The sequence below is a fragment of the Falco punctatus genome (assembly GCF_963210335.1).
Source record: "Falco punctatus genome assembly, chromosome: 13".
NCBI lineage: Eukaryota > Metazoa > Chordata > Aves > Falconiformes > Falconidae > Falco > Falco punctatus.
In genome coordinates this window covers 17,020,005-17,045,701 of record NC_137593.1, presented here as the reverse complement: position 1 = coordinate 17,045,701, position 25,697 = coordinate 17,020,005, and the positions used below count along the sequence as shown (strand labels likewise).

The window sequence follows — 25,697 nt, the reverse complement described above, 5'->3', positions numbered from 1 at the left end:
GAAGATTGCAGGCAGCTCAATGCTACTGAAGTAGAATAGGATTTTCCTTCTCTCTTTCAAATTTCTGTTACACCTTTCACCCTGAAGCAGCTCAAAGCACACTGCAACCAATTCACAAATTCCTGTGTACATGACAGAGCTCATGTCATTGCCCAGCTTGATTCAGAAGGAAGTGCGGCATGGCTCATTACCTAGCAAAGCTATACAGTTATGTATGGCCTGAAGCAACGCATAGCATTGGCTGAAGTAGAGATATCTTCCTCAGTCATATGCTTTGTATGAAGCTTTCTCATGCAGTGTGCAAGAGTATCCATTGTATGGAAAAAGAACAACTACAGCAGAGTCAGTATACCTCCTTCTTCTGCTTTCAACTCCTCTGTAGTCTTTAATTGTTCTGGGAACTACGTACTCCTAAGAATGGCAGTGGTCTGTCAGGATACAGGGCCAGAAGGGACGCATGTTTTCCATTTCACCAGCTCTGTAAAGACATTTTCCCTGGAAGTTAACATAGACTGTGCGAGTAGTCTTGCAAACTTGAGACTTCCAAATGATGCCAAGGAAGCTGGGTTGCACAGGTGCGTGGGTGGTTTGTAGCCAGAGAAATAGGGGACGGCAGTCTTCGGAGACCACATTGGGTGTCAATTCTTAAAGGATCCATGAAGATTGGGAAGGAAGACATTAACAGATCTATCCAAAAGTATTCCTTCCTGAAGTAAAAACTTCAACTTCTAAGGCAACTGGAAAGAAACTTTGTAAAAAAAACCCAAAAACAAACAAAACCCCCCAAACAAACTCTTCCTTCCAGTGTAGGGTTCCTTCTTGGAAAATATCTGAACTTGAGTGGTTTGCCTATTTTGCAACAAATGTCATTTGTGTGTTTTTAAGAAGAGCGTGTGGATTAACATTTTTGCTGGATTCCTGGAGAACCTACTGGATATCAAATACCAAATTAAACATCCTTTTGATTTTACATGAGTTTCCTGGTATTCCAGGTTCTTTGCTTCTGCATTCCCACACCTTTTGTGTTTCCTATAATACAATTCTTTCAATATCCTTAGTATGCTGAGGGGTTCTTCTGGAAGAGACAAATAATTACACCCTGCTGTTCACCACATCTGTTTATGAGAAGAAAAACTGTTTTCTGCATGATCAACTCTGCTGCAGTAAACAATGTCAGATGTTTATTGTGAAATAGCTACAAACTCTGACTTAACTTGCAGCAAGACATACTTGAATGCATCAAAGTACTCTTGGAAGAGCTTTCAGCTCTGTGTGGGTGTTAGTGGTCTAGGAAACACTATTTTATATCAGTGTCTTGATTTAACTCAGCTTTTTATCCGTAGGTTGACAAGTCATGCAAATTACAGGCTTTTTTACTACTTTATAACTTTTAGGACTCGCTGGGAGTTATAGCTGTGAAAAATCTTCTTCCCTTTTTTACTCTCTTTGCAAAATTCCTATACCCAGATACCATAGCGGATGTGTATTTTCAAGCTTCTCTAAACTCATACTATACTAACCCATTTTGGATTCACCAAATATCTTTAAACAAAAGTGATGAGCAGGAACTTCCTCTTGCAACTGTAGCTGTGAGTTGCAGTTTGCAAATTCACAGACTGCAACAGAATTATTTTAGATTTGGACTGACCAAAGAATTAAAGCTACTGCCCTGGGCCACTGAGCAGCGCATTAACAACTAAACACACCAATTCTTTTCCTTCTGGGGCTCAGTGTTAGGTTGCCGCCTTTGGAGATCTCTGGAAAGACTTGATTTTTCAGCTAAATCCTGCCTGTTTCTTGACTTTCCTCAAGTCAATGCAAAAATGGTGCAATACTGCCTCATGACTGAAAGAAAATGCCTGCATTCACTCCAAGATGGGACGTGAAAGCAGCCAAAAAACCAAAACAGGATACCAACACAGGAACTATACTCTTACAAAACTTAAACTACATTCAAATGAATGTCTGCTTACTAGTTTTGTCTTTATTTCCAGTTATAGGCTGAATATCTGGCTTCAAAAGATTAATAGAAATTATTAGAGCAAGACAGGTGATGTTTGGGGTTTTTATCACTGAGGAGGGTAAATGTTCTATGTATAATTCTTCCCTTTTTCTTCCTCAGTTAATCTTTAAAACACCAACCCCCTCTCACCAGTTTCTGTTTGTCCCCAAACCAAAGCTTTTATTCTTCCCTTCGTGGAGGTTAGACATTTGCCATTTACAGGTGGTGTGTGGAGGAAAGGTGGACCTGGAGGGGTTTTTTGCATCTTTTGGTGGGAACATGCAGTTTAGAAAACAATATCTTAGAAAAAAGAAATTGCTACTTTCCTTGTACATGAATTAATTTTGAATTGATACAAAAATGTTTATCTGGGAAAGCAAGAGCTTAGTTGGTGTAGCAGCAGATAATCCTTGTAAAGGTATTTGCTTAGTTTATGGAGAGCTCTGTAATGGAGAGAAGACTTTTTTTCTGTTACCCTTAACCTGGCCCCATTTTTCCTTGCAGAAACCGTTTCCCAAACCCAGCAGAATCCCACAGCACTGTACAGCAGATTCAAGCCAATTAACATTTGGTTTTGCTCTGCTGAAGCACACAGCTACAAGTTTCCAAGTTGTTAAATCTGTCCATAGGCCTCAGATGAGAAAGAATAGTCAGATTATAAACTCGATACCGTTTCGTATCAGCAGACCCCATTTCTGTATTGTATTCAGCTTCGATCAGAAGGTAATATAGAACACACCTATACCCTAACTAAACATCCACCCAGCATTTGCCAAACTTCTGAAATATTTGGTGTGTGTGTGTGATGTGTGTGATGATAAAAACCCCGCACCCCAGAGCCATGCAGTGCTCAGTAAACGGAACTATTGCCTGCTGAACCTCTCAGGCATGCACTGCTGCGTGCTTAATGAGAGACAGAACCTGTAACCTGTGTTTACTGAGAATATGTCAGTGTATCAGTATATCAATAGTCCTGTCTCATGTTCCCATAAGAGCACAGCAAGCCACTTCTTGTTGAGGAGGCAGCTGTAAAATAAGCTAACTTCTCAGGAGGAAATGAATATACCACACACGCAAAAAAAGGTCACACTTTTGTTTTGAAAGACTGTTTTCTACTAAAGATGATTAATCATCAGTAGTCTGTTTAAATGGTATGCTAGTGGGAGGGATTTTTCTCCTAACCTTCGGAAGTACATTTGGATGCATATACTGATGAGACAACTAAATCTTTGACTGTATAGTTATGTCAGGGTGCAACATACCCAGTTAAACTGTGTAAAGGCAAGTGGAACATTTCTTGCTACTGCTGCTTTTTAGCAACACCGTTATTTCAGCCCATCCCTTCCTCCTTTAGGAGGCACAAAGAGGGGCTGTTACAAGTGTGCAGTTAAGGGTGAAGAAAAAAACATTTTCACATGATGATAGAATCTCGATACCACAGACATTTGAATGGATAAGGTCTACTTTCATAGCAAGGTTGTGATGGAAAGCCCAATCTCATGCCTTTTGTTTTCTCAAAAATATCTGAAGTGGTATTTGCTATTTCTTGATATTTCTTTCCTTCTCTCTTATAAATTTATATTTTTTTATGTGTATGGCTGTGTATAGAAACAAAAAAATAATTCTGGTTTTCAAACAAAACCATTTAAGATCTAGTTTTTGAAAGAAAGAATTTAGAAAATATTATATCATAATCTCAGGTTTTAGTGAGCATATGCAATAAGCATTTGAATATTCATTTGTAGAATGGTGAGGAATGGCAAGGGAAAGCATTCTTGACTGCCTGTGAGAATCAAGTATGATGAATTATTCCTCACACTTTAATTTAAATGTCAGAAGAGACTTCTTTGTCCAAACTTAGTCACTGCAGTTATACAAAGATGCACAAAAGAAATATTTTGACTCTGTGTGGTTTCTTTTAACTAGAAGTTCACTTTTAAGCATGATTACCGTGAAACAGTCTCATATGCTTATTCTAAAGCAAGCATCCATGCTCTCACAGGCTTGTATGGGAATTAATCAGGCCAAACTAACCAACTTTGGCTCTAGTTGGAATATGAAGACATCCTATTTCTCCAGCCAGAGAAGGCTATGCAAACTGAGTAGCTAGTATAAACATCTACATCTTTCCCCTTAAAACAGTGATGATCTTGGAATGACTCTTCCTAACACCAGCATTATCAGCTGTTTGTATTTCGTAACTTCACTGTCTTGAAACTACAATTTGTCTATTTTTTCTGACCCAGATGCTTTTTTTTGTTTTAGTTTTATTCAAGCAAAATTCTCACTGCAGCCACAAAGACAGATCAAACTTGGCCTAAGTTGTCTGCAAATACGTTTGCTATTTGAGCTGCACACTCAGAGTGCTTTGAATTCCAGAAAAATCAGGTCTTGCCAAATGTACCAGGCAGGCTGGAAAAATATGAGTAAGTGAGTACAAACATGCTGCATTCTGAATATCTAAAATGTGGTTTTGGCATTGCAATTTGCAAGAACCCAAGTGAAACCAAATAAAAAATCACAGATAAGGCCAACTTTATGATGTCAGTGCTCCTATGCATAGGCATCTTGGTGCTGGCTGGCACTGAGAATGCTGATCTATGAAGTCAAGATGTTTCAAGGGGGAGTGTGTGTTTGTGTGTGTGTCAATGCAAATCTTTCTACCCCCTCTGCCATTCAGTACCTCACATGTTGCTCTGATAGGGTGTTACCATAGTGTTGAGTTTTTTCCAAATACTTGAGCACTCTTCCATTATCAAAATTGACAATATCTATCATAGGCATCAATTCTGGAAGATGCATCCCATCAGATAGCATATAATCTTCCAGACAGCAAAATAAAATCTGAGGGAAGAGAACACTATTCCTTGCAGAAGCTGAAGTTTGGCCCTTCTCCCTGCTTCTTCTAAAAGATAAAAAAAAAGAAAAAACAAAACAGGGTGGATGTTCATTTAATTTTTCAGCAGCCCAGTTTTCATGGGCTCACCAAGTAGCATCAGCTCAGTACTGCTTCAGCTTACAGTCAGTCATCAGCACATAGCTAATATCCAGATACATATTGCAAAGATGGAATAACCCTGTGCAAAGGTCATGCAGGAGCATGGCTGGCCACATAGCTGTGTGCAGAAACCCCCTGGAGTCCTGGAGGGTAGCAAGTTGAGCATGAGTCAGAAGTGGACTTCATAACTGCACCTATGAAGGCTAACTGCAAACCACATCACATTCGTAGAAGTGCAGTGAGCAAGCAGTTAGTCTCTTCTTGGCACTTGTGAGGTGGCACCTAGAATAATGTGTTCAGTTTTGGACCCCCAATATGAGAAAGACTGATAGGAGACAGTCCAGGAGAGAGCCGCCAAGATAATTAGGGAGCTGATAGGCATGATGTATGAGAAGAGACAAAGAGCTGAGCTTGGAGAAAAGCAGCTTAGCTTTCTCCTGTAACTAGGAGGGGAGGTAACTGCCATCTTCAGCTAATTGGTGGTTATAGAGATGAGGCCACCTTCAGAGGGGTGCACAGTGAAAGGATGGGAGGCAAAGGTTACAAGGTAAAAGCAAGGAAAATTTCAGTTGGATATACAGAAAAACAATCTTTGTAGTGAGGGTGGTTAAGACTAGAACAGGCTTCCCAGTGAGAATTTTCATTCTTGGAGATATTCAAAACTCATCTGGATGGGGCCCCAAGCAACCTGATTTAAATTTGAAGCCATTCACATATTTATTAGGAAGTTGGACTGCAGATGTCCAGTCAACGTTTCCAACCTAGATTATTCTCTAAGTCTGTGAAACTCAAGTAGTCTGCTACAGCAAGAGGCTGCCCACCTGTATCAGGGAAGTCTGCTGAAAGATCTCTATGATTTTCCCTAGGAGTAAAGAGCTGTCCCACTGATCATCCACACTGTTCTTCAGGGGACAGGAAGCTGGAACCATGGGCAGAGAAAAGACCTGCTGAGAGTCCGGATCTTACGTGATCGTACATCATGCAGATCCAGTCAGCAGGCTGTTGTTCTCCATGAAGGGACAACTTCAGGAATTTTTCAAAGTGAATATGGCTTGGAGTGGGGGATGTTCTTCTTTCCCTCATGGGACCTCTCTGCATGGATCATGGATCCTTGCTGGTCAGGCTTGGTGCGAAGGGCATCATTTGGCCTAGCTGGGAGAGCTTGGGAATCGCTATAACTTGCTGGAGTGGCTGAGGACAGTATTACAGCTAGCGTGGGCAGGCGTTTCTTACAGCGACATTCAGCTGAAAGCGATTACATTTCAGCACTGCCTTAACTAAGAAAAAACAATCCCTCTTACCCCTCCTTCCCCTGCCCTCAGTGGGAATATCTGATTATCGCCTTTTCACTCAAATTCCACACAGTTCCTCTTTCCTGATGCCAGAAGACAGCCTTTCACACAAAAGCAAAGATTTACAAAGAGGAGACAGGCACCATTATATCAGTTTGTTCCATGGCAACTTTGCGCTCTTAAAAGCTTGCAACAATACAAATGATGTTCCTGTTCTTTATTGATGATGTTTCCCAGCTGTTTCTGGTTTACAAAGAGAAGCCTCGTCCTTCTTTGTTATAGGCTGTACCCTGTCCCTACAGCAAACCCCACAGGAGGAGTTCACGATGGGGCGCTTCGTAATTCACTCAGGCAGAAAGAGCACAGCCCCAGATGAGAGGCTGCAGATACAGCCTATGCCTGTCTATGTTGATGTACATGTATATGTGTTGTGCATATATAATAAAAAGTAAGCACAATGCTTAATCATACCTATGCACAAAATAGCTGTCTACAGCAACGCAGTCCAGAAGTAACTCAGGGTTCTGTCCTTTCTTTTGTAACAACAACTATAGCTCTTCATCCCTTCTCTCTTAGGACAAGTTTTCCTTTTAGGACTTAATTTCAATTTTCTTAGTAAAGTTTTTGTATCATCTTTCTTCTTCATGCATTCATTATCTCATTCTTATCCTGACATATGCATTATGCAAACACGCTCCACGTTCGTGGAAGCCCTATTCTGAATATATTACTGCCTTCTCTGCAGTGATTTCAGTGGGGGTTGTGGGTTTGTATGGAAAACAGCACAAGTCCCCATGCTGCTCAGTGTTTACTCCTCTTCCTTAGGGTTTCCTTTGGATCCTTATCCCTGACTACGGGTTTGAACTCTGAACTGCCAGTAGGCTTTGTTCCTAGTAGGAACTTTCTGTAGTAGATTCTATCTGCATTTATTCTGTTTTAGATAAAATAACATGAATATAAGAATGAAAGTATTTGGAATTTAGGCTAAACTCAGTGTGTTTCTTCTAACAAGCTTATCAAAGCTGCTCTGATGTTTTCCATTTACAAAGGCAATGACACATGTTGGAGCTCATAAACCAAATGCATGTGTAAGAGCATCACTGGGCTGGAAAGCCCTACTGCTTTTCTGCAGTCTCACAGAGCTATGAGCAATTGGTTTACAGGAGAGAAATGTCTAAATGTGTTGTGGTTTAACCTCAGCCTGTAATTAAGTACCACACAGCTGCTTCCTCGCTTCCCCCTCACCCACAGGGGTGGGGAGAAGCATTGAAAAGGAATGTAAAACTTGACGGTTGAGATAAGAACAATTTAATAATTGAAATAATAATAAAAAAAACCAATAATAATAATAATAACAGTTATAATGAAAAGGAGGGAGAAGGGGACAGGAATGAAATCTGAAGGCAAGGGAGAAAAGAAAACTAGTGATGCACGATGCAGCTGCTCACTGTCCACTGACCGATGCCCAGCCGGTCCCCCAGAAATGACTGGCAGCCCCAGCTAACACCACCCCAGTTTGTAGACCGAGCATGATGTCCCATGGTATGAACACCTCTTTGGCCAGTTCACATCAGCTTTCCTGGCTGTGTCCCCTCCCAGTTTCCCGTGCCCCTCCAGCCCTCCCGCTGGCAAGGCCTGAGAAACCAGAAAGTCCCCAACCATGCCGTTCCCACACCAAATCCAAAACACAGCACTGCACTAGCCACCAAGGAGAAAATTTATCCCAGCTGAAACCAGGACTCTACGACAAGTGAAAGGATGCACAAGAAGAGTTCTGCTTTTTTCCCTTCCTGTTTTTCTGCAGAAGCCATTGAGTCATTCCCAGGCTAAATTCACACATCGTTCCAGATTGAGGCTTTTTATGTAACCTTCAAATGAAAGTTTCACTTAGCCTTTGAAATTACTCCAGTTACTTTACATATATGCTACTAGGTATCTGTTCTTCCCCCTTTTGAGATTTGAAGGCCTTCCTTTTCTATTATACATCTGCTCTCCTGTTGAAGGAATTCTAGTTAGAAGCATGGAATTTCATTCAAGAGAATGGTTCTGTGTCTCAGGACAGGTGGTTAAAGCTACAGGGTTGTAGAAAACAGTTCATGCTTACATCAGTCACAGACCAGAAATCAAGGACACAGTTTCCTGTATGCCCTGGACAGTTCTCACTACCCAATAATTTTGCCTTTTCCACCTCAGCATTCCCCGATAAGGAATTACTTTATCTGTTACACAAGTTGTGAAGTGTATTGACCATGCAGGGTCTACAATTCTTTTTAAAGTTTAGTTTTTAGCTGAAAAAAATACCAAGCACTAATAATGACTTGAGCAATAATAGCAGAAGGCATTAACTTACCCTATGACGATGCAGGAGATGGCAGTTCCCAAAAAGGCATAGGTTAAAATTGATCCTAAGTTACGAAAAAAATGTCTCTGGGGAGGCAAGTTTGAAAAGAAGTCATTTGTGATATAGTCAATGAAAGAACATTCAGACCAAGTTGAAACACTGTACCTAGAAGTGCCATTTTTGTTACAACCTGTACCTCAAATATAAGATGAAACAACATAGTCTACTTCAGTTATTTTGGAAAATACAATTTCAGATGATTAATTTTTGGCCTGCTGGAATGCCATCAAAATTCTCCCTTTTATGTATGTGGCCAAATGGTTCAGGATCATAACAGAAGTTCACACTGAAAGTATCTGATGCAAAGACTGTTGTAATCCCATCCCTTGAATAACGTCCTGATTGTGCACTATACAAACCACAGGTAGGCTGCTGCCTACGTGCAGTGTCACCAGATTTGAAGTGGTCTCTTCTAAAAACAGGAATGCCCAAGTGTTATAAATCTTTGTTATAAATCTACTGCGCGATCAAATCTTTGCACAGATGCAGAAAGGGAGCAGAATGAGGTCCATGCATCTTTCATTTTCTTCCATTCCTGTCAAGTTCTTCCCATGCAATATAATTGTTAACCAACTCTGCTCTGTCACTGGCCTGTTGGATCTACAAAGTAGCAATCACATTCAGCCACTTTTGTAATACAAGAAAGAGACTCATACCTTTTTTAAACTATATCCAGCATGAAATATAATGGGTGGCAGCAAAATATTGAAGAAGATGGAAGGATCAAATGTCATCTGCCGGAAAGGAGAAAAGAGAGAGTAAGGACAAATAATCATTTAATTGGATAGAATAGACTTTGATTGTAACTTCTTATCAGGATTAATCTCTGGATCAGCTTCAATGTCTGCAGGCCAGAATGTTACTCGGCTGTTTTCTTACAAGTATCAGTGTGTAGTTCCTTACTGCTTATATATATCTAGAACAGTACTTGAAAAATATTCCTTACAGAAGGAAATCAGCTATGCACTGCTTTACGGGGAACACATACAAGCAGTATTCCCTGTGATAGTATCTGCACTACCAGACATCCAACTTGACAGTCCCATGTATTAATTCCTGGATCAGTCATGGACTTCTTGTTCAGTTTCAGGGAAGACACGTCATCAGTGTTGAGCTTCAGTTTCCCACATACAGAATGGTGATAAAAGAAAAGGCCTGCACTACCAAAACCAGCGTAATGTTTCCTTTGAAGTATATCTATTTAGGCACAGTCAGAGCTTGCTAATCTTGCTTACTTCACCTGAGTTAACCCCAAAATGATCAAAAATATATTTTATGTCACATTTTCAGCAGGGCTAGGTAATGTAGCTCAGATGCGACATAACTCATTAAACTACAATTGTACAATCAGCTCTGCTAACCTGCCAGCATAGGTTTTTACTGTCTTAAAGTTTCTCAGTAAATCTGCTGACTGCTTCACTAGCTTCATTTCTGTTGTAACACATCTTGTAAATATAATTGGTCCAGTCCAGGCAATCCATTTTGGCCTGACTGCAACAAAACAAGCTCTAGATTCTCCACAATAACTAGCTATTCCTGCTTCCTATGAAAATGTAAGTTTTGCAAAGCACAAGTTGTCCTCTTTGGCAGAAGGACTGCCTACACAGACATAACATTCACAAATGGCATAAGCCTTTTCTTCCAGATTTCAATCTGAGGGTTTTGTGATGGCCTTAATTATTAGCAGCTTAACTAACTTACCAGTAACATCCTCAGTTCCTTGCTTTTTTTTCTATTTCTATATGTGCTGACACCATAAGCCATATTGGCATGGCAATGAAACTGTTTTTCTTCTGGTGATGTCTGTCTCTGTGTTACTGAAGATGCAACGTACCCCTGTGTCACAAAATCTGAGAGGCACCAACGCTGTCCTGTTGCCTACTTGTCTTGTATCTGTTTTATTGGCAAAGGGGTTTCCTTGTATCCTCAGTAAGCTAAGAAGTAGATTCAGCAGTTCTCTGAAGATTAACTGGATTTTCTGCAAAGACATTGCTGAAGTGCTCTTTGCTTTCAGAACTGATGGTATATGCTACTGGGTTAGTCCCCCTGTGGTTCCTGTTCCAAGCCACTGGCTGGCACAGCAGCAGACACCACTTCATCCTCTGTCAGGCAGTTTGTTACACTCAAATGCCTGTGCAATGTCAGCCCTGTTTATGCAAAACACACATTTTTATTTCTACAACAGCCAGAAACAGTTTATAAAGTACCCATTATTTTTTTTTAAGTAATGCTAGAATGAGGATGATGTTAGACAAGAGATAAAGTTCTTATTCCAGCTGTTGTCGGTACACTGTTCATATTTGCTTTCAAATTCAGGCACAGAGAGAGACCAAGGACAATGTTCAGTCACTGCAATTCATTACAAACCTCCAGTAAAATAGAATCCTGTTTAAAACCACAGCATTGCTGGAGAAAAATAAAATTAATAAGCCTGTGTACTGTTTACTGTTCTGTCAGCAGGCTATATTATACCAATCCTTTTAAAAGAGACAGGGTGTAATTAATGCAAAAGCTTGCAGCTCTTTTGTTGAGATAAAGTGATATTTTAAGGCTACAGTGTTCTAGATTAATTATTTAGCTTCAGAAGAGTAAGACCGACCTACAAAATTACTTCTGTCTTCTTACTAACACATAGCTTGATTTGATAAACAGGAAGCGAGAGCTCAGCCTTTTTTTCCATTCTGCTTACTTTGAATTATAAAGTTGAAAAAAACTAGCTGGCAAATAATATGCCAGCAAATTCAGTTGTGTTGGTAACTTCATTGAAAACATGGTAGAATAAGGATTTTCTTCACTTATGAACTAACAGCCTCAAATGTTAATTTTGGAATGAATTCAACAAATACATTAAAACATTTTTTCCATAGACATTAAAAATCCTGACTGCATGTTTTATTTTTCAAAACCGTGTTCTAAAGTATACACATTTGTAAGTCATGGCACAGTCTATTCTTTTTGATAAATGCACTTAGTAAACTCTTATACTGAGGTCAAGTGAATTATAGTTGCACAAAAACCAGAGCATGGTCTGATACTGTTTTCTGGTTTTTATGTTAGTCCTTTTGCCAGTCAGGAAGACTTCCAGGCATTGTTATTGTCTCCTAAATACTGTTGAATTCCTCCCTCTTTCCTCTTTTTTTTTTTTTTTTTAATTCTTTTTAAGAGGATATTTGCCAAATAATTTTAAAGGAAAAAGGAGTGAAAATCCCAGACAGACTGAGGCCTCTCCAGTGATATTGAGAAATGCACAATTCACAGTCGAGACTCTTATGAATCTTCCAGCAAAGTGAGACTATAGAAGAAAGATTGGGCAATCCCTGTAAGGGCAACAGAATCTTCTGTGGGAGTTAGTGCTCCTTTCTCATACACAAGTCAGCTTTAGAATACCAAGTTTGATGAAGATGTTCAAATGTAATGGATTAGTACATATGTCTTGGAAACTCAACACACACTTTGACTAAGACGAACCTCTTGCAGCCAACTAGCAGGAAAAAGGATGAAGATTCAGCAAAATCGGACTGGTCTGACTGCCACAGTATTTTCCTGTCTCCACCCACCACAGCTCTAACAGTCCTTGACAGCCCAGTTCTTTCTGAGAACGGCAAGGATCTGGCAGTAATAATAGGCACACAATGGTGTGTCAGCAAGGAATCTGAGCAGATGGTTAAATCCTAGTTCTGCTGAGTTCCCCAGTGTACATTCTAACATAACTTAAAAGGTTTTATAATGATAACCACTATAATACACAGGAACATGTATTACTGTGCTAGATAAGCAAAAATACTTGAGAAAAAGCAAAATACTATATTGCAATACTGTCAAAAAGGACTGGCAAAGGCTTAGAAGTTTCATGTGTATATGTGATGTCTGAGCATAAAATCCAGGTTTCAGAAAGTCCCTCTGCATTCAGGAGTTCTTTAAATTGCTGCTATTTTTTAAGTAAGTGAATGTTACAGAAGTAAATATTGCAAGAGTGGGGAAAGACTATACTAATGTAAAATATTTTAATTGTTATACACTGGAAAACAGAAAAGGCCATGACATTGTATAAGACTGTGAACTTCCCCCTACGCTTCCCTTTTTGCATCCAGCCTGAATTGCCGCAATGCTGTCTGCCAAGCTTGGGATCAGCCAGTGAAAGCCCTGCTTAAGGACCACTGCGGTAGTGAGTGAATGTATGAGAACATCGTAACACAAAATTTTAAGTGTTATAACCCCCCCCCCACACACACACACACACATCTGTGGAAGATTACATATATACAAGTTTATATTTTGTAACATGTCGTTACCTCTGCTGCACACAAGAGGTAAACCTCCCTTGCATTATGCTGCCAGAGCAAGTCACTTTTAAAACAGAGAACAAGTAAAGTTATCAGTGCGGCTTCTAAAGTTTTGGTGGTGATGAGTCCGAGGTAACAGCTGAATCAGCAAGTGAACTCAGCGTCTGCAGGCTGTGGGATTGTCATCTAAAAGAGCTCAGGCAGCTATAGCCAGACGTATGCTATGTGATGGTCAGGCTTCTACCACACCTCGCTTCCTTTCCTGTTCTCTTCTCACCCTAAATTCAGAATAGCCTCTCTCTCTCTCTGTCACATTTTAGCTTGAAATGTTTTCCTTTCTCAAGGGCGTAAATAAAAGAAATATCTTACACAGTTCAGAGCAAAAACAACATAGGTTTTACCTTTTGAAGCATTGCATTGCCCTGGTGGCCATTGACATTGTGGTGGCTGATCTCTCCTTTGTATTGATATTCATAGACCTGATTAGTTATATTAATAAGTAAAGTGGATGGCCCAGATTTCAGCTTTTCACATTCATAAACAGTTCCTCTTTCAACATCTGATGCTTTTGTCGTGTATCGTATAATTAATCCCATTACAAGGCCTGGAGAATAAAAGAACAAAAACAAACAACAAAACTAAGGAGATTCAGGTACTTTTTAGTATCTGATGCTACACAATTACAGTTTTGAACAAAAATGACTTCTATTAAAGCTAGGACTCCATGTTCTCAGTATTTCCACCTTCACAGAGGTACACCTACCTCACTCAACACTTCATGGATGACCATAAAGTATGGTCATCATAATTTCATTGGAATACAGATGTTGGTTTGACATATGCTCAGTTGTACTCCTATTTTTGTGATCTGGTTGCTGGAATCATTCTAGTTTAGTTATTAACTGAGCTGCTCACTCACTGCATTTTCAACAGAGGTTTGGAGAAGGGGGCTGCCTGCATAATTAATGTGTTGTACAGCATATGAAAATCAGATGTGCTTTTGGTGATTTTACACCATTCATGGGGGAAAAACTCCGACACTATCCTCGGGCACATTTTGCTTTCTGTAGAACACTATTTTTGAGACTGTATAAACATGGGAAAATAAAAGCAGGAAGAAGGAAAGGAAGATTAAGAATGGGACTAATTGATTTGATTATCTATAATTTAGGACTTTTATCTAAGACAGACATTTTGTCTTCCTTTACAGTCAACACAGAGGAAAAGGTACTTCTGCAATTGTCCTCTGGAGGATCCGTGTCTTTCTGTTGGCTCTAGTGGGAGCTTGCAAGAATACTTCAGGGGAGGTGACCAGTATTTAGTCAGATAACATTACTGAGATTATTTTCACCCTCAAAAACTTGGATTTGGTTTCAAATTTAATTTCCATGCTTCTTTTATGTCCTATGTGCTTTAAGTCCCATCTATATGATGCACAGCTTTACAGTTACTAATTATGAACACATTCATAAAATGCTAAGACTACTCAGATTAAATATTGATGGAAGACATCTACATATCTAGACAGATATACTTACGGATGAAAGATAAGAAATAAATTAAATTGCAGGAAATAGCTGATAAGGATCTGAAAAATATGATGTTAAAGTTTAAGTTTTATCCAATAATCAGATGCCATGGTGATAAAAGTGATCATAAATATCTAGGGAGATAAATAGGATGTCTTTATTATTGCTGCATTTTTCTGTAACTGAGACTCTCTGAACAGCAGATTTCTAGTTCATGTAAAGCAAGTTTGTTGCTTCCTGGATTGATGCTACAACAGAGTAACAGCTCTATTGCTTGTTTAGTATGCATATGCATTTATGCTTGTTTTTTATATATTGTTTAATATGGTTGTTTTCTTTAAATGGTAGAGGACTTTGATAAGCACTAGAAAATCCCAAGGCCACTTTCTTAAGTTATACAGCATTTGTGCGACAAATCAGATAATAAACCTAGCTGTAGTAAAAGACAGAATTCCTCAAAATTTTAGGAGAAAGCGTGTATGGGAAAGGGGAAGCAAGAAATGAATGTGCTACTGTGAAATATGACTTCTACAGTGGTCAGCCCCAGATGTCTGAAATGATGTCTCAGAACCCAGGAAAACATTCACTAGTTAAAACTATCAGGGTTTCCATCTTATTTTTATTCAATTTCCTCTAGAAGAATGACATATTTCATTTTCAAATTAAATTTAAAAGACATTAAAAATTCAACTTCATTTGATGCCTGGGTAAGACTTGATGTTTTCTTCTCATTCTCTGGAATAAAAAACTTTCAGTTTTTCTGTTACCATATTTGTTCCTATCACTCAGTGTTTTAAAATATAGCCTCTCTTGCACTTCTGTTACCAGACTTTATCAGCTCAGGTAACAGAAATATTTTGCAGATGTCCAGCAATGCCTGTGCAAGGACACTGGTAGAAAAAGACTCTTCAAAACCAGGAATATTTGGCAACACAGTTCACTAGAGTCAGTATCAGGTCACAAGACGGGAATAGGTTTTGTGTAGTCAAGAGAAAGAAGTGTTTGGTTAGACGAATGTGCTGTTACAACCTGTTCACCTATCCCATCATCTCCTCTTTCACTTCCTGTTTCTTTCCTTCTGAATTCTCTCTGCCTGCTGACCGAATTTCCCTGTATGTCCCTCATTATCTTTCCCAGACATGATTCTTCTGTGCTTGCCCAACTTCTTGTCTTGCTCTGTTTCCTGGTCTCTAATATTTACCTGCTTGTTTATAGCATCTGTCATATTAACCTGCCTTTTTCTGAATAGTTGTACTTAGGTCTTCACATTATGTCTTCCAAAATTATGTAGGACAGTAATCTTGTTTTCTAATAGCCTTGTTTCTGTTATACTGGCAACACTGAACATCATGCTCATTTGTACAAGTAAAAGTCTTGCTGCATACAGAAGACAAGACTTTAAGGAAACAGCACTATTTTTAACTGAGAGCTCAAAAATCATGAATAAAGAGCCAAAACCATATAGTTTAAATCTGACTATTCAGAGTTCTTCTTCCGATTTATTTTTTTAGCTTTTGAAGTTTGACTGTTTACATGGCTTGTGCACTTAATAACTTGCAGAATGGCAACATGGAACTGCTCAAGGGAGACCAGTGGAAATCAGTTGACATTGCCTTTACCGTCTCTGTTGTACAGCCAGGTGGATACTGTGTCCTACAATACCGAGATTCCTAGTATGTGTGTTATATTGGCTAATTTAGCATATACTTTGAACTAAACTGTTTGATTGTTTTACAAATTAAAATGAATGTTCTCAATTACAGTAATGCAATTGCACTGAACGATTCAAAAGAAAATTATTTCAACCTGTAGTGTCAAATTTAGACTAGAAGTAGAGGACTGTTCTTATTCTGTATTCTGAGAAGATAACGTTATCCTCAGCTGTAGTCTCAAACTGCCTCTGTAGGAATTTTCTGGAGTAGAAACAAATGCAAATATTGTAGATCCTGGTCCTGCAAGACAGCCTTTGAGTATAAATTAATCCATTTGCAGAAAAGGAATATTTAAAAAATGTGATCACAGTAGCTGTAGAGAAATAAAGATCAATGGTGACTGAGATTTATGACTGGAATTCAAGTTTGCCTTTTGAGTTTTCTTCTACTAGCTTTAGATCTTATCCTCTGATGGAGTTCCAATCTGAGTAATGTACAGAGCCACACAAATAATGAAATTATATTGAAAGAACAAGGAAATTGTGAGGGTATCCAACAGCATACACATATTGGAGAAATTCCATTATATTCCAATATAAAAATATAATATAATGTAAATTACATATATATATATATAAAAAATATATATTCCAATACAATTCTAATTGATATTCTCATGGTATCGATGGGGCTTGGAGGTCCTTGTAGCTCTTAAGGAAAATCTGTATTGTGTTAAATTTTAACAAAATGTGGACTGGATACATAATGATGGGTTGATTTATAATATTCTCAAATGCTCTACGGAAGGTTCAAAGACAATTGCTACTTCTGCATTGTATTGCAAGAGTCAATATAGGTGATGGGATCTTACTCTTCCTTCAGTAATAATAAATGTGCCAAAGACCCTATATAAACCCCCCAGTGAGTTAAAAATCTGGGAAGAGTGTACTTAATATTTTAGGAGGTGTATCATTTATGGAATGTGCTTTCTGCTTTAAATCATTATATAACATTTCTTTCATGACAGAATTTGGGAACGTAGATCATATTCTAATGGAAATAATTCATTTTTAAATAGGTGCATAATGTACTCTCCTTTCTACTATTCTCCCTTCCAAACTGAAATCATGCTTTTGTAATGTGTCTTCTGAAACATTCTTCATAGTTCATTTAAATATTCTTTACCAGCCTACTATAAAAAGTCAGCTTCTGCCCTGATCATGGTTTTCCTACTTTTTCCCCTGAATCCTGACAATCTTTCATCACTGCGGATGTTGTAGTCAGGAGGCCAATGAAGTGCTCTGTTTCACTGAGGGCTAGAGACGCCGGTTTCTGGGACTTGCTACATCCATTGCTACCTTTGAGAATTAGGGATAGCCAGAACACACAATCAGAAGGGAACTACAGTTGTTTCACGCAAGAGACATAATGGATTTAGGAGGTGTAAAAATCATATTGCCTAATCATTAGACACCTCCACCAAAGCTGAACCGAGAACTCTGACGGTGCCTCACTTCCAAACAGCGCTGCATGGGATGCTCAGAGGAGGCTGTGGGAGGGCTCCTGTGAGCCGGCTTTCCCACTGCTGAGGGGAGCTGAACCACTGGAAGGAAGGAGAGCAAAAAGGACTGGTGGACCTTCCAGTTCCCTCAAATTTTCAGTAAGCTTCTCCAACCACTACAACACAGAGCCATTTCTTGTGGGTGCTACAGTGATCGTGTTCTGTCTTTCATTCCTTTTGCATTTTCCCTCCAGTCTGACCATCCAACCCCACAGAGCACCGCTCTGAAGGCAGGCACATCTTCAAGCAGCCTCACCTCCGCCCCAATGGGTACCACACGCTCCCTAGGGGTAATAACTATTCAAGCTGAGATCAATTTCAACTGAAATTACTAATTAACCCAGCAGATAAAAGGCACAGATTACACTGGTGGGTTGTTGCTGGGAGGTTTTTTTGTTTAGTTTTTTTTTTTTTTCCTAAAGTTTAATTCTGGCTGCCTACCTGCAGGAGTGCTTTAGCCTGTTAATCAGAGGTAACTGGTAGCACCTCTGTGTAGCCCTGATACCTAAATTCTGAGGAGGGTGAGAAATTTGGGCACTTACACTCAGTTTTTCATTGTGCTAGCTCTTGGCTATTCCCCCCCAGCTTATGTATTATGTGGGGAATTTGCCATCTAAGGTTTTACGACCGAGGTATTTAAAGATACTAGGCCCTGTAGGAGCTGGCTAATAGGCACTTAAGTCTTTTATTGTCTAGTTGTCCATTGCTGAGTACTAAGAGGCCAGCTTCTGGGGTCTGGTGCTAAAAGAGAGGCCGCCTACTCCAATCTGAGAAAAGTGCTGTTCAGTTTTCATTACTGCTTGTGTAAATAATCTACCACACTGATTTTGACTATGCTGTTGTATAGAAAACTGTGCTGATAATGCATATAAAAATGCTCTTCCATTTCTGGGTGGCACGAAGTTACTTTTTCATATCCACCTGCCTCCCTGATATACAGAGATCAGGAACTAAGTTGAGTTTACTATTTGGGGTCTGTTTGTCAAACCAAGCTACAGTGTATAGAGAAACTTTTCCTCTGAGATACTGGAAAGCAAAGGAAGGAATGAATAAACAGGTAAGTCTGTATTCTTCATTGTTTGCGAGTGATTTTTTCAGTTTGGTGTCAAAACAAAACATTTTGAGTGCTTAAATAATTTCAAGCTAAGTACCTTTAAATGTGTGTATATACGTACACATAATTATTTTTTTTTGTGTGTGTGAAATAATGTTGAATTCCTGTTATGCTAAATGCCTTGGGCTTTATCTTTGCAACTGCAGAAAATTTTTTAATTTAACTATAGGTATATTTAGTGTTGAACCATTGCTTTAATTTAAAAAAAAATACATCTCAGTTTTTGAAGTTTCTAAATGGATGGTTTTCCAGCATGGGCTTTATTTGGCTGGAACTGTTCAGCCTAAAAGTGCATTTTCTTGCAAAGCTTAGGCAAAAAAACCCAAACCAAACCCACAACCCCAAAAAACAAAAAACAAAACCAACCCAAAACAAACGACCAAAAAACCCCACTGAAATATCCCTTTCATTTGTTCTATACTTTAAATAGAACTTTGTATCAGGTTGTTCCTAGTGCTTAGTTTGTGGCTGATCAGCACTTTGCAGTAACTGCAAAACTTCTTCCTGTTTTTGTATTTCTGTGTTGTGGTTTTTTTCCCTGGTCTTCCTCTTATTTCACTTTATCCTTTCCAGCACTATACCCCTAATGGCATGCTGTCTTTGATAAGGAATACAGACCCATCTATCATACCGTGGCTGCAGTCTGCAAATAAGTGGCCTTGTTCTCCTATCACTCTAACAAATAGCTTGATGAGCTGGAGTAAAGCAAACTGTAGGGCAGAGACATCTGGTTTGTACAAAATGGGTACAAACCAGAATTGTTCTGATAATGAAGGCAAAAAATAAGAGGGCAGGATTTAGCTCACAGTCAGTGCCTGGTGCCATGAAGATTTTCTCCTGAAGTTGCTGCGTGTTGATCTGACACTTCTATCGTGACCTCTGAAATTCCACTTTCTTTTCATTATTGCTATTCCACAATGCTAAAGATACCTAAACCCATATCCAAAATTTCTAAGGATTGAAAGGGCATAATCAGCTGCTTAGGTCCTATGAATAAACTTTTTTTCTCTTTGAAGGTTGCCATAAATAATGCAAGACTAAATAGACAGTTTGTTTCCAATCATGAGGAATGTTTCCTTTGTTCATGAACATTTTAATAATTCAAAATCTCTGTCCTGCTGGAGTACTCGTCTCTTAACTGATCAAAATAATATCATGACCTGGTTACCCCTATGATGTGCAGATAATGTTGTAGGCCAGCAGCAAAACAGAACCAAAAAACAGATAAAACTAATTAAATACTGGTTTATTTGTGCAATGTTGTATTTCCCCAGATTTAATTTCTATTTTGATAGGCTTTTGTCTAAATCTTCAGCAAACATTGTCAGTTGCACATGGGAAATGGCACAATTGCATAAAGAAAGCTACTATAGAAGAGTCACCCATGTAATCCATGTAATTAGGAAAACATTGCCATAATTTAAAAGTTGATCATAATTAATATATTGTGGTTTCAGTGCTAATAGAAATGCAATAAGCAAACGTGTTTCCATGATGCTGTGTAGCTTGTACCCTGTAAAACAAACAAAAATCAGTGAAAGCCATTGCATTTAACTAAGTATCGTGTGATGTGTATTTCAGTCTCAACTGACTCAGTTGAAGTGTGTTTTCTATGTGCAACAGATTTCAGGATTGGAAAAAGGGCATGTTACCAAATAAATACTATTTCACAACTTTAAAATACATGCAAGGCTGGTGAGAATTAAGAGATCCCACAGACCCAGGTGTTAAGGGTTCAGTGACTGGCTTAATACAAGTGTTTCTTGTTTACCTGCTTTCCTTCTAAGTATCAAGTCACTTGTGAAGATAGTAAGTGAGCCAAGATGATGAAATAGCCTGTGTTCCTGAAATTTCATACAGTTACTTTATCTAATAAAATAGTCTGAAAGGGACACATGGAACACTGTGATCTTCAGCTGCAGTCCTGTGAAACTGAGAAAATTTTAAAATAGTTGATATAGAAAGAGCAAATGAAGACTTTTATCTCAAAATGTAGGAGTCGGTTGCCTTTTCTGTTGCAGACTTGCAGCTGAACCTCCATAGAGATTTTTGCATGCAGTGCGCCATGATAAACAAATATTCTTCAGAATATGCAATCTTAACATAACCGGTTTGGGGTATTACACCGCTAGAGCATGTGATGTGCACAGAACGAATATGAATCAAAACAGGCTGGCCTTTAGCTGGCTGCTGACTGAGCTGTTTATTTGTATCTTCCATTTTGATAGCGTTACCCTCCTATGTGTGTTTTATGGTAACAAAGTGGCAGTTGCATACTTCTCTCAAAGTGAAACAGCAGTAAGAGAGAATGACCAGAGAAATCATTGTACGTGTAAGTGTATGTACCACTACACCACATACACATACAGTGTATGTACCACTACACTAGTGAGCACTTCTTATAGCGGACAATGCAGAAAGTTGTACATGAAAGTGATACACGATATTGCAAAACTTCATAAAAGAAGATTAGAGCTACACAGGCAAACTGAAATTACAGTATGACGACAGCATTCAGGGAAGACTTGAGAAGCATTCTTCAAAGTGTGTTCCTCAAGGGCACAAAAGAAAAATCTCAAGATCTTTTAAACTAGACAACATGGCTGTATCCACAAGGTTCCTTAGTCTAACACCTTAAACAAAACAAGCATGGGGAAAAAAGCAAATGAAATAGTCTCTTTCACGGAGGACACGTCATTCTTTTGAAAACAGTAAATTTCTTAACTCTTAACACCTCATACAGTGGCTGTCTGCCCACAGAGGAGCATAACATGCACATCGTGAGGATAACCAGCCCATGACAGTTGCTGCTTTAACCAGTCAGCCTCTAGCTACTTCACGAGAGATACTGTTAATGTTATTTTACCTGCACAGTTATGGAGCTGATGACGTTTTGTTCAGCACATTTTCTGAGCTTTGTCAGCACTTGATCACAAGTGCCTGATCATAAATATGCGACTAGTCCCAAGTTAAGATGGCACTGGAATTTATACTCACCATAAAGCATAGCTCCTCCAGTTTCATGCAGAAAGCGGAATCGATGGTTTTTGAACAACCAAATAGTTAATATTGTAAGGATGAGAAGAAAGTTAAAGACTAGCAGCTCCACAGCTCCCTGATGATAAAACTGATCTTCATCTTTCACTGATATATATTTCGTCAACTTCTCCATTTCATTCCCTTTATGGAAAATATGTGCAAAATAAAAGAAGGAAAAAAAAAATAATCACAGGAAGGAAAGTATTATCACCTTTGGTACAAAGAGCCCAGATACTACAGAAATTCACAGCAAGCACATCTGTTTCGTTTGCAGGCTCCTAGCGAAGTGCCCCAGCTCCAGCTCAGCTGGGTTCCCGTTACAGCTTCCTGCTTCCCTCTTAAAGCTGCCCCGTCGCATTTCTAACGTGGCGGTTGCCTTGCTGGACCAGGCTCGCTCCAGCTGCAGATGCACAGATCACCTCCAAGGCTCAGGCTCTGCTGACCTCCAAAATTCTGTTGTAAATGGGTCTGTGTTCGTAACGTTTGTTCCCATAGTTTACAGCATAAGCTAAATCCTAAAAAAATTATTTTTCATCTTGATAGTTTAAGATGGAAAAAAATTACATGAAAAGAATGGCATATCAATCTTTGTGACGTTTGGGGAGTTTAGAAACCTTTTCCTCTTTCTCATTTTTAAATGTAAGCAACACAGAATAAAGGTGGCACTTTGGTGCAAAGATGGAAGAATAAAACAAAACAATTAATAAGGATTTCAAGATTCAGGCCTTGAACTTGTATTGATTCTGCAGGAAGACTGAGAGATGTCTGTAAAAGCAAAGGTCCAGTTACCTAGAATTAAAAGCACTTAAAAATTCCTATCAGAGTAAAATGCAGTGGAATTTAATTTCCATAATTCCTGCTGTTTTTCTGTTTTCATTTCCATTACTCATTTAAGCCAGGAAAAAGGTAGAAATTGTCTTACTATTTAAAGCTAATACTCATGGAGACTTTTCTGTCTGAGCTCAAGACTACAATACGTGTTTTGTACTAGAGAATTACAAATAAACTCTCATCTTCATCAGGAAAAAAAAGCTTCTCACTAAAACCCAACAATCTTTTCATTATTTTTGGTCAAAATATCATACATTTTATTTTATTTTGGGCCAGACTAATTTGTACAGAATCCATTCCAAATCGAGTATTTGTCAAAGGTGAGTAACCTAGAAACACCTAGATAACCACTCAGTAATTTCAGGGCTGTAGCTCAGGAGTGTTCCTGAGGAGGCACTGCTGCTTCCATCTGCAGTGTTTAAAAATAATTTTTGCTTGGTAAACAATCAATTCTTTCCTCTTTGTAAACTAATTTAATTACATTTTACAGGGGTTTATTTTTTTATTTCACTTTGTATAAAAACCAATTTCCTTCTAGTTCTTTTTAGTCAATACTTTTTCTTTGCTTACCCGATTTTTTTTTTTTTCATTCTCTATCACTGGCTATACTGTTTCACTACCTTCTCTCCTTTGTGTTTCCATGATTTTCTCATTCTTTTTGTAATTTTACCTGATAGTTTGTGAACGTAGTCAGGATTATTTAAGTCAAAACTGTATTTCTGAACTGATTGTCAGTGGAGTCTCTGTGAGATGAAAAGTTGGCAAAAACCAGCTGACACTTCCAAAATTAATGAACCATGCAACTCAATTTCAAGTAAGGATAAAACTTTGAAGATAACCTGTATTTTATTTGAGAATTATTCACTATGTTTTGAATGACAAAATAATGTATAAGGGAATTAGGTGTAGTAATTTCGTTATACAGCTGACGCAACTCTTTAAAATGTTAGTCATATAGCCAAGGCTTATAACCTTTATAAAAAATATAAAATAAAAAAAGACTTGATTTGGATATCATATTCACAGTTTAGAAATGACAGTGACCTTAACATTGTAAGACTGATCATCCATCTCCAGTGTGGAAGTATCAAAAGCAAACCAAAAATAATTTGAAAATAACCACATTTAGTAACTATCACAATGAAAACCAAATACTTATTTATTATGAAAGCCAGAGCTTTTTGTTACTCTTATAAATTAGGTAATTTGCAGGCACTTATAATAAAATCAATGGAAAAAAAGCACAAAACAGTGAAAGGAGGTCATATGATACTGAGAATCTTGGTGATTAGACTATTCGCCTCAGATTTGGGAGACCAGGTTCAAGTCCCTTTTCTATCTGAATTTATGTGAACCCATATTTCTCACCAGACAATAAGGAGTTCCTCAGTCTTACTGCTAAAGCAGCTGCTACATGAAATATTTGAAATGCATAAGTGTTAATTCCCCAAAGCTGTATTTCCCTTTTTTGCAAAATAGGGTTATAATTCTGCCCATCTCACAAGATAATCTGATGCACATTTATGAAACAATCACATGCTATTGCAATTTGCACCATGCCAGAGTTTAAATGGAAACAAATTCTTTTAGATTTAGCATCAGATTTGGATAATAAATAATATTTTAATGTATTAACCCATAACAGGAGGTGGAAATGATGGAAAATTCTGAGTTTTGTTTTCTGTATCCAATCATTTTCATATTGGTTCTATCAGTTATGTTAAGAAAACACCAGTATGTGATAATAGGATCACAGGAATAAAAGGTATTTTGCTTAGGAGCAAAGGGGAAAGATTTTAGATTGCATAAACAATTTGAGTTCTTTATTTCCCAGTCTTTTGCACTCTTTCTTTTAATATGAACTATTATAGTGTATTGACTATCCTGAGAAAAATATTAAGAAGAATATACTATCTATCACATACAGTACAAATTTCCGGAAAGGTAATATATTAGTGGGCAAAGAGTAGTACAGTTTCCCTGGCTTTGATTCCCCAGTAAAGAATTTGACATAGATCTTTGAAGTGTGGAGTTCTTTTTGTGTTTTGTTTGTTTGTTATTTTTTTAAAAAAGTATTATTATTGTTGTTGTTTGCTTGTTTACATGGAAAAGTATAATTCATGGGGAAAACACCAAACCCCTAACTTACATGGTCATTTGATAACCAAAGACTGGACTATTTTCTGGCGGAGTTTTCTAAGAAATGGTCACACTGTGAAAATACATAAATTGTGTAGTGGTTGCGTCATGCTTTTGTGTGTGAAACTGTTCTAGAAAGAACTAGGTCGTCGTCAGAGAGAATGGTATGTTTTGCATTTGGTTGTGGTTTTTTAGTTAGTTGAGTTTTGGGGTTTTGTGTTTTTTGGTTTGTTTTTTTTTTTTTAAGAAGTGCTGAAGGCATTTTCAGACTTCTTTTATGTAAGAACTGTGTCAGTCAAAAAACATCATTGTCCTCAGGAATGAGAATTTGGACATTAGTAATCCTTCAGGCATCACAAAACCTTGCCCTTGTTGGGAAAATGTTGCGGGGTTAATGTTTCTTTGACTGGTTGTATTTGTTCTTTTTGAACTAAAAATCATGTTTGTCCCAAGATTTACTTTTTTGGTAGGCTATAAGTTTCACAATTTAAGGGCTTCAAAAAAGACTACCTGAAAAGTAAGACCAAGTGTCCCAGCACTACAAACTTTTCAGTATGCACTTAACTTAAGTCAGTTAAGTCACTGATTTGGTCATCACTTGCTGAATAGGCTTTGGACTTAACACATTAATCTAGACTCGTACCAAACTTGTGCTACTGATAGTTAAAAGGGTGGGTTTCATTAATGTTAGCATAATAAAAAGATGCTTATACGGCAAGAGATTCTTGCTGTAATGGATGAGGGATAAATTATGTATTTCCTCACTTTAACTACTTCCATGTTCTGGGTTTCATAAAACTTAATTATTTTAGTAGAAAAAACCCACACCTGTACAGAAAATCGGTAAATATTTCAA

At 38.2% G+C, this 25,697-nt stretch overlaps 1 protein-coding gene across 1 annotated transcript in view; it reads right to left on the bottom strand.

Annotated features, from left to right (window-relative positions):
- The window catches only part of SLC9A9 (solute carrier family 9 member A9), a 218,697-nt gene extending 193,000 nt beyond the window's left edge, over window positions 1–25,697 (bottom strand). Inside the window, exons 1-4 of the mRNA XM_080410492.1 lie at window positions 21,830–25,697; window positions 13,378–13,580; window positions 9,350–9,427; window positions 8,643–8,719 (exon numbers count right to left, since the gene is read on the bottom strand). Coding sequence (XP_080266618.1) covers window positions 8,643–8,719; window positions 9,350–9,427; window positions 13,378–13,580; window positions 21,830–22,004 — 533 coding nt within the window. The 5' untranslated portion in view covers window positions 22,005–25,697. The remainder of the gene's footprint in view (window positions 1–8,642; window positions 8,720–9,349; window positions 9,428–13,377; window positions 13,581–21,829) is intronic.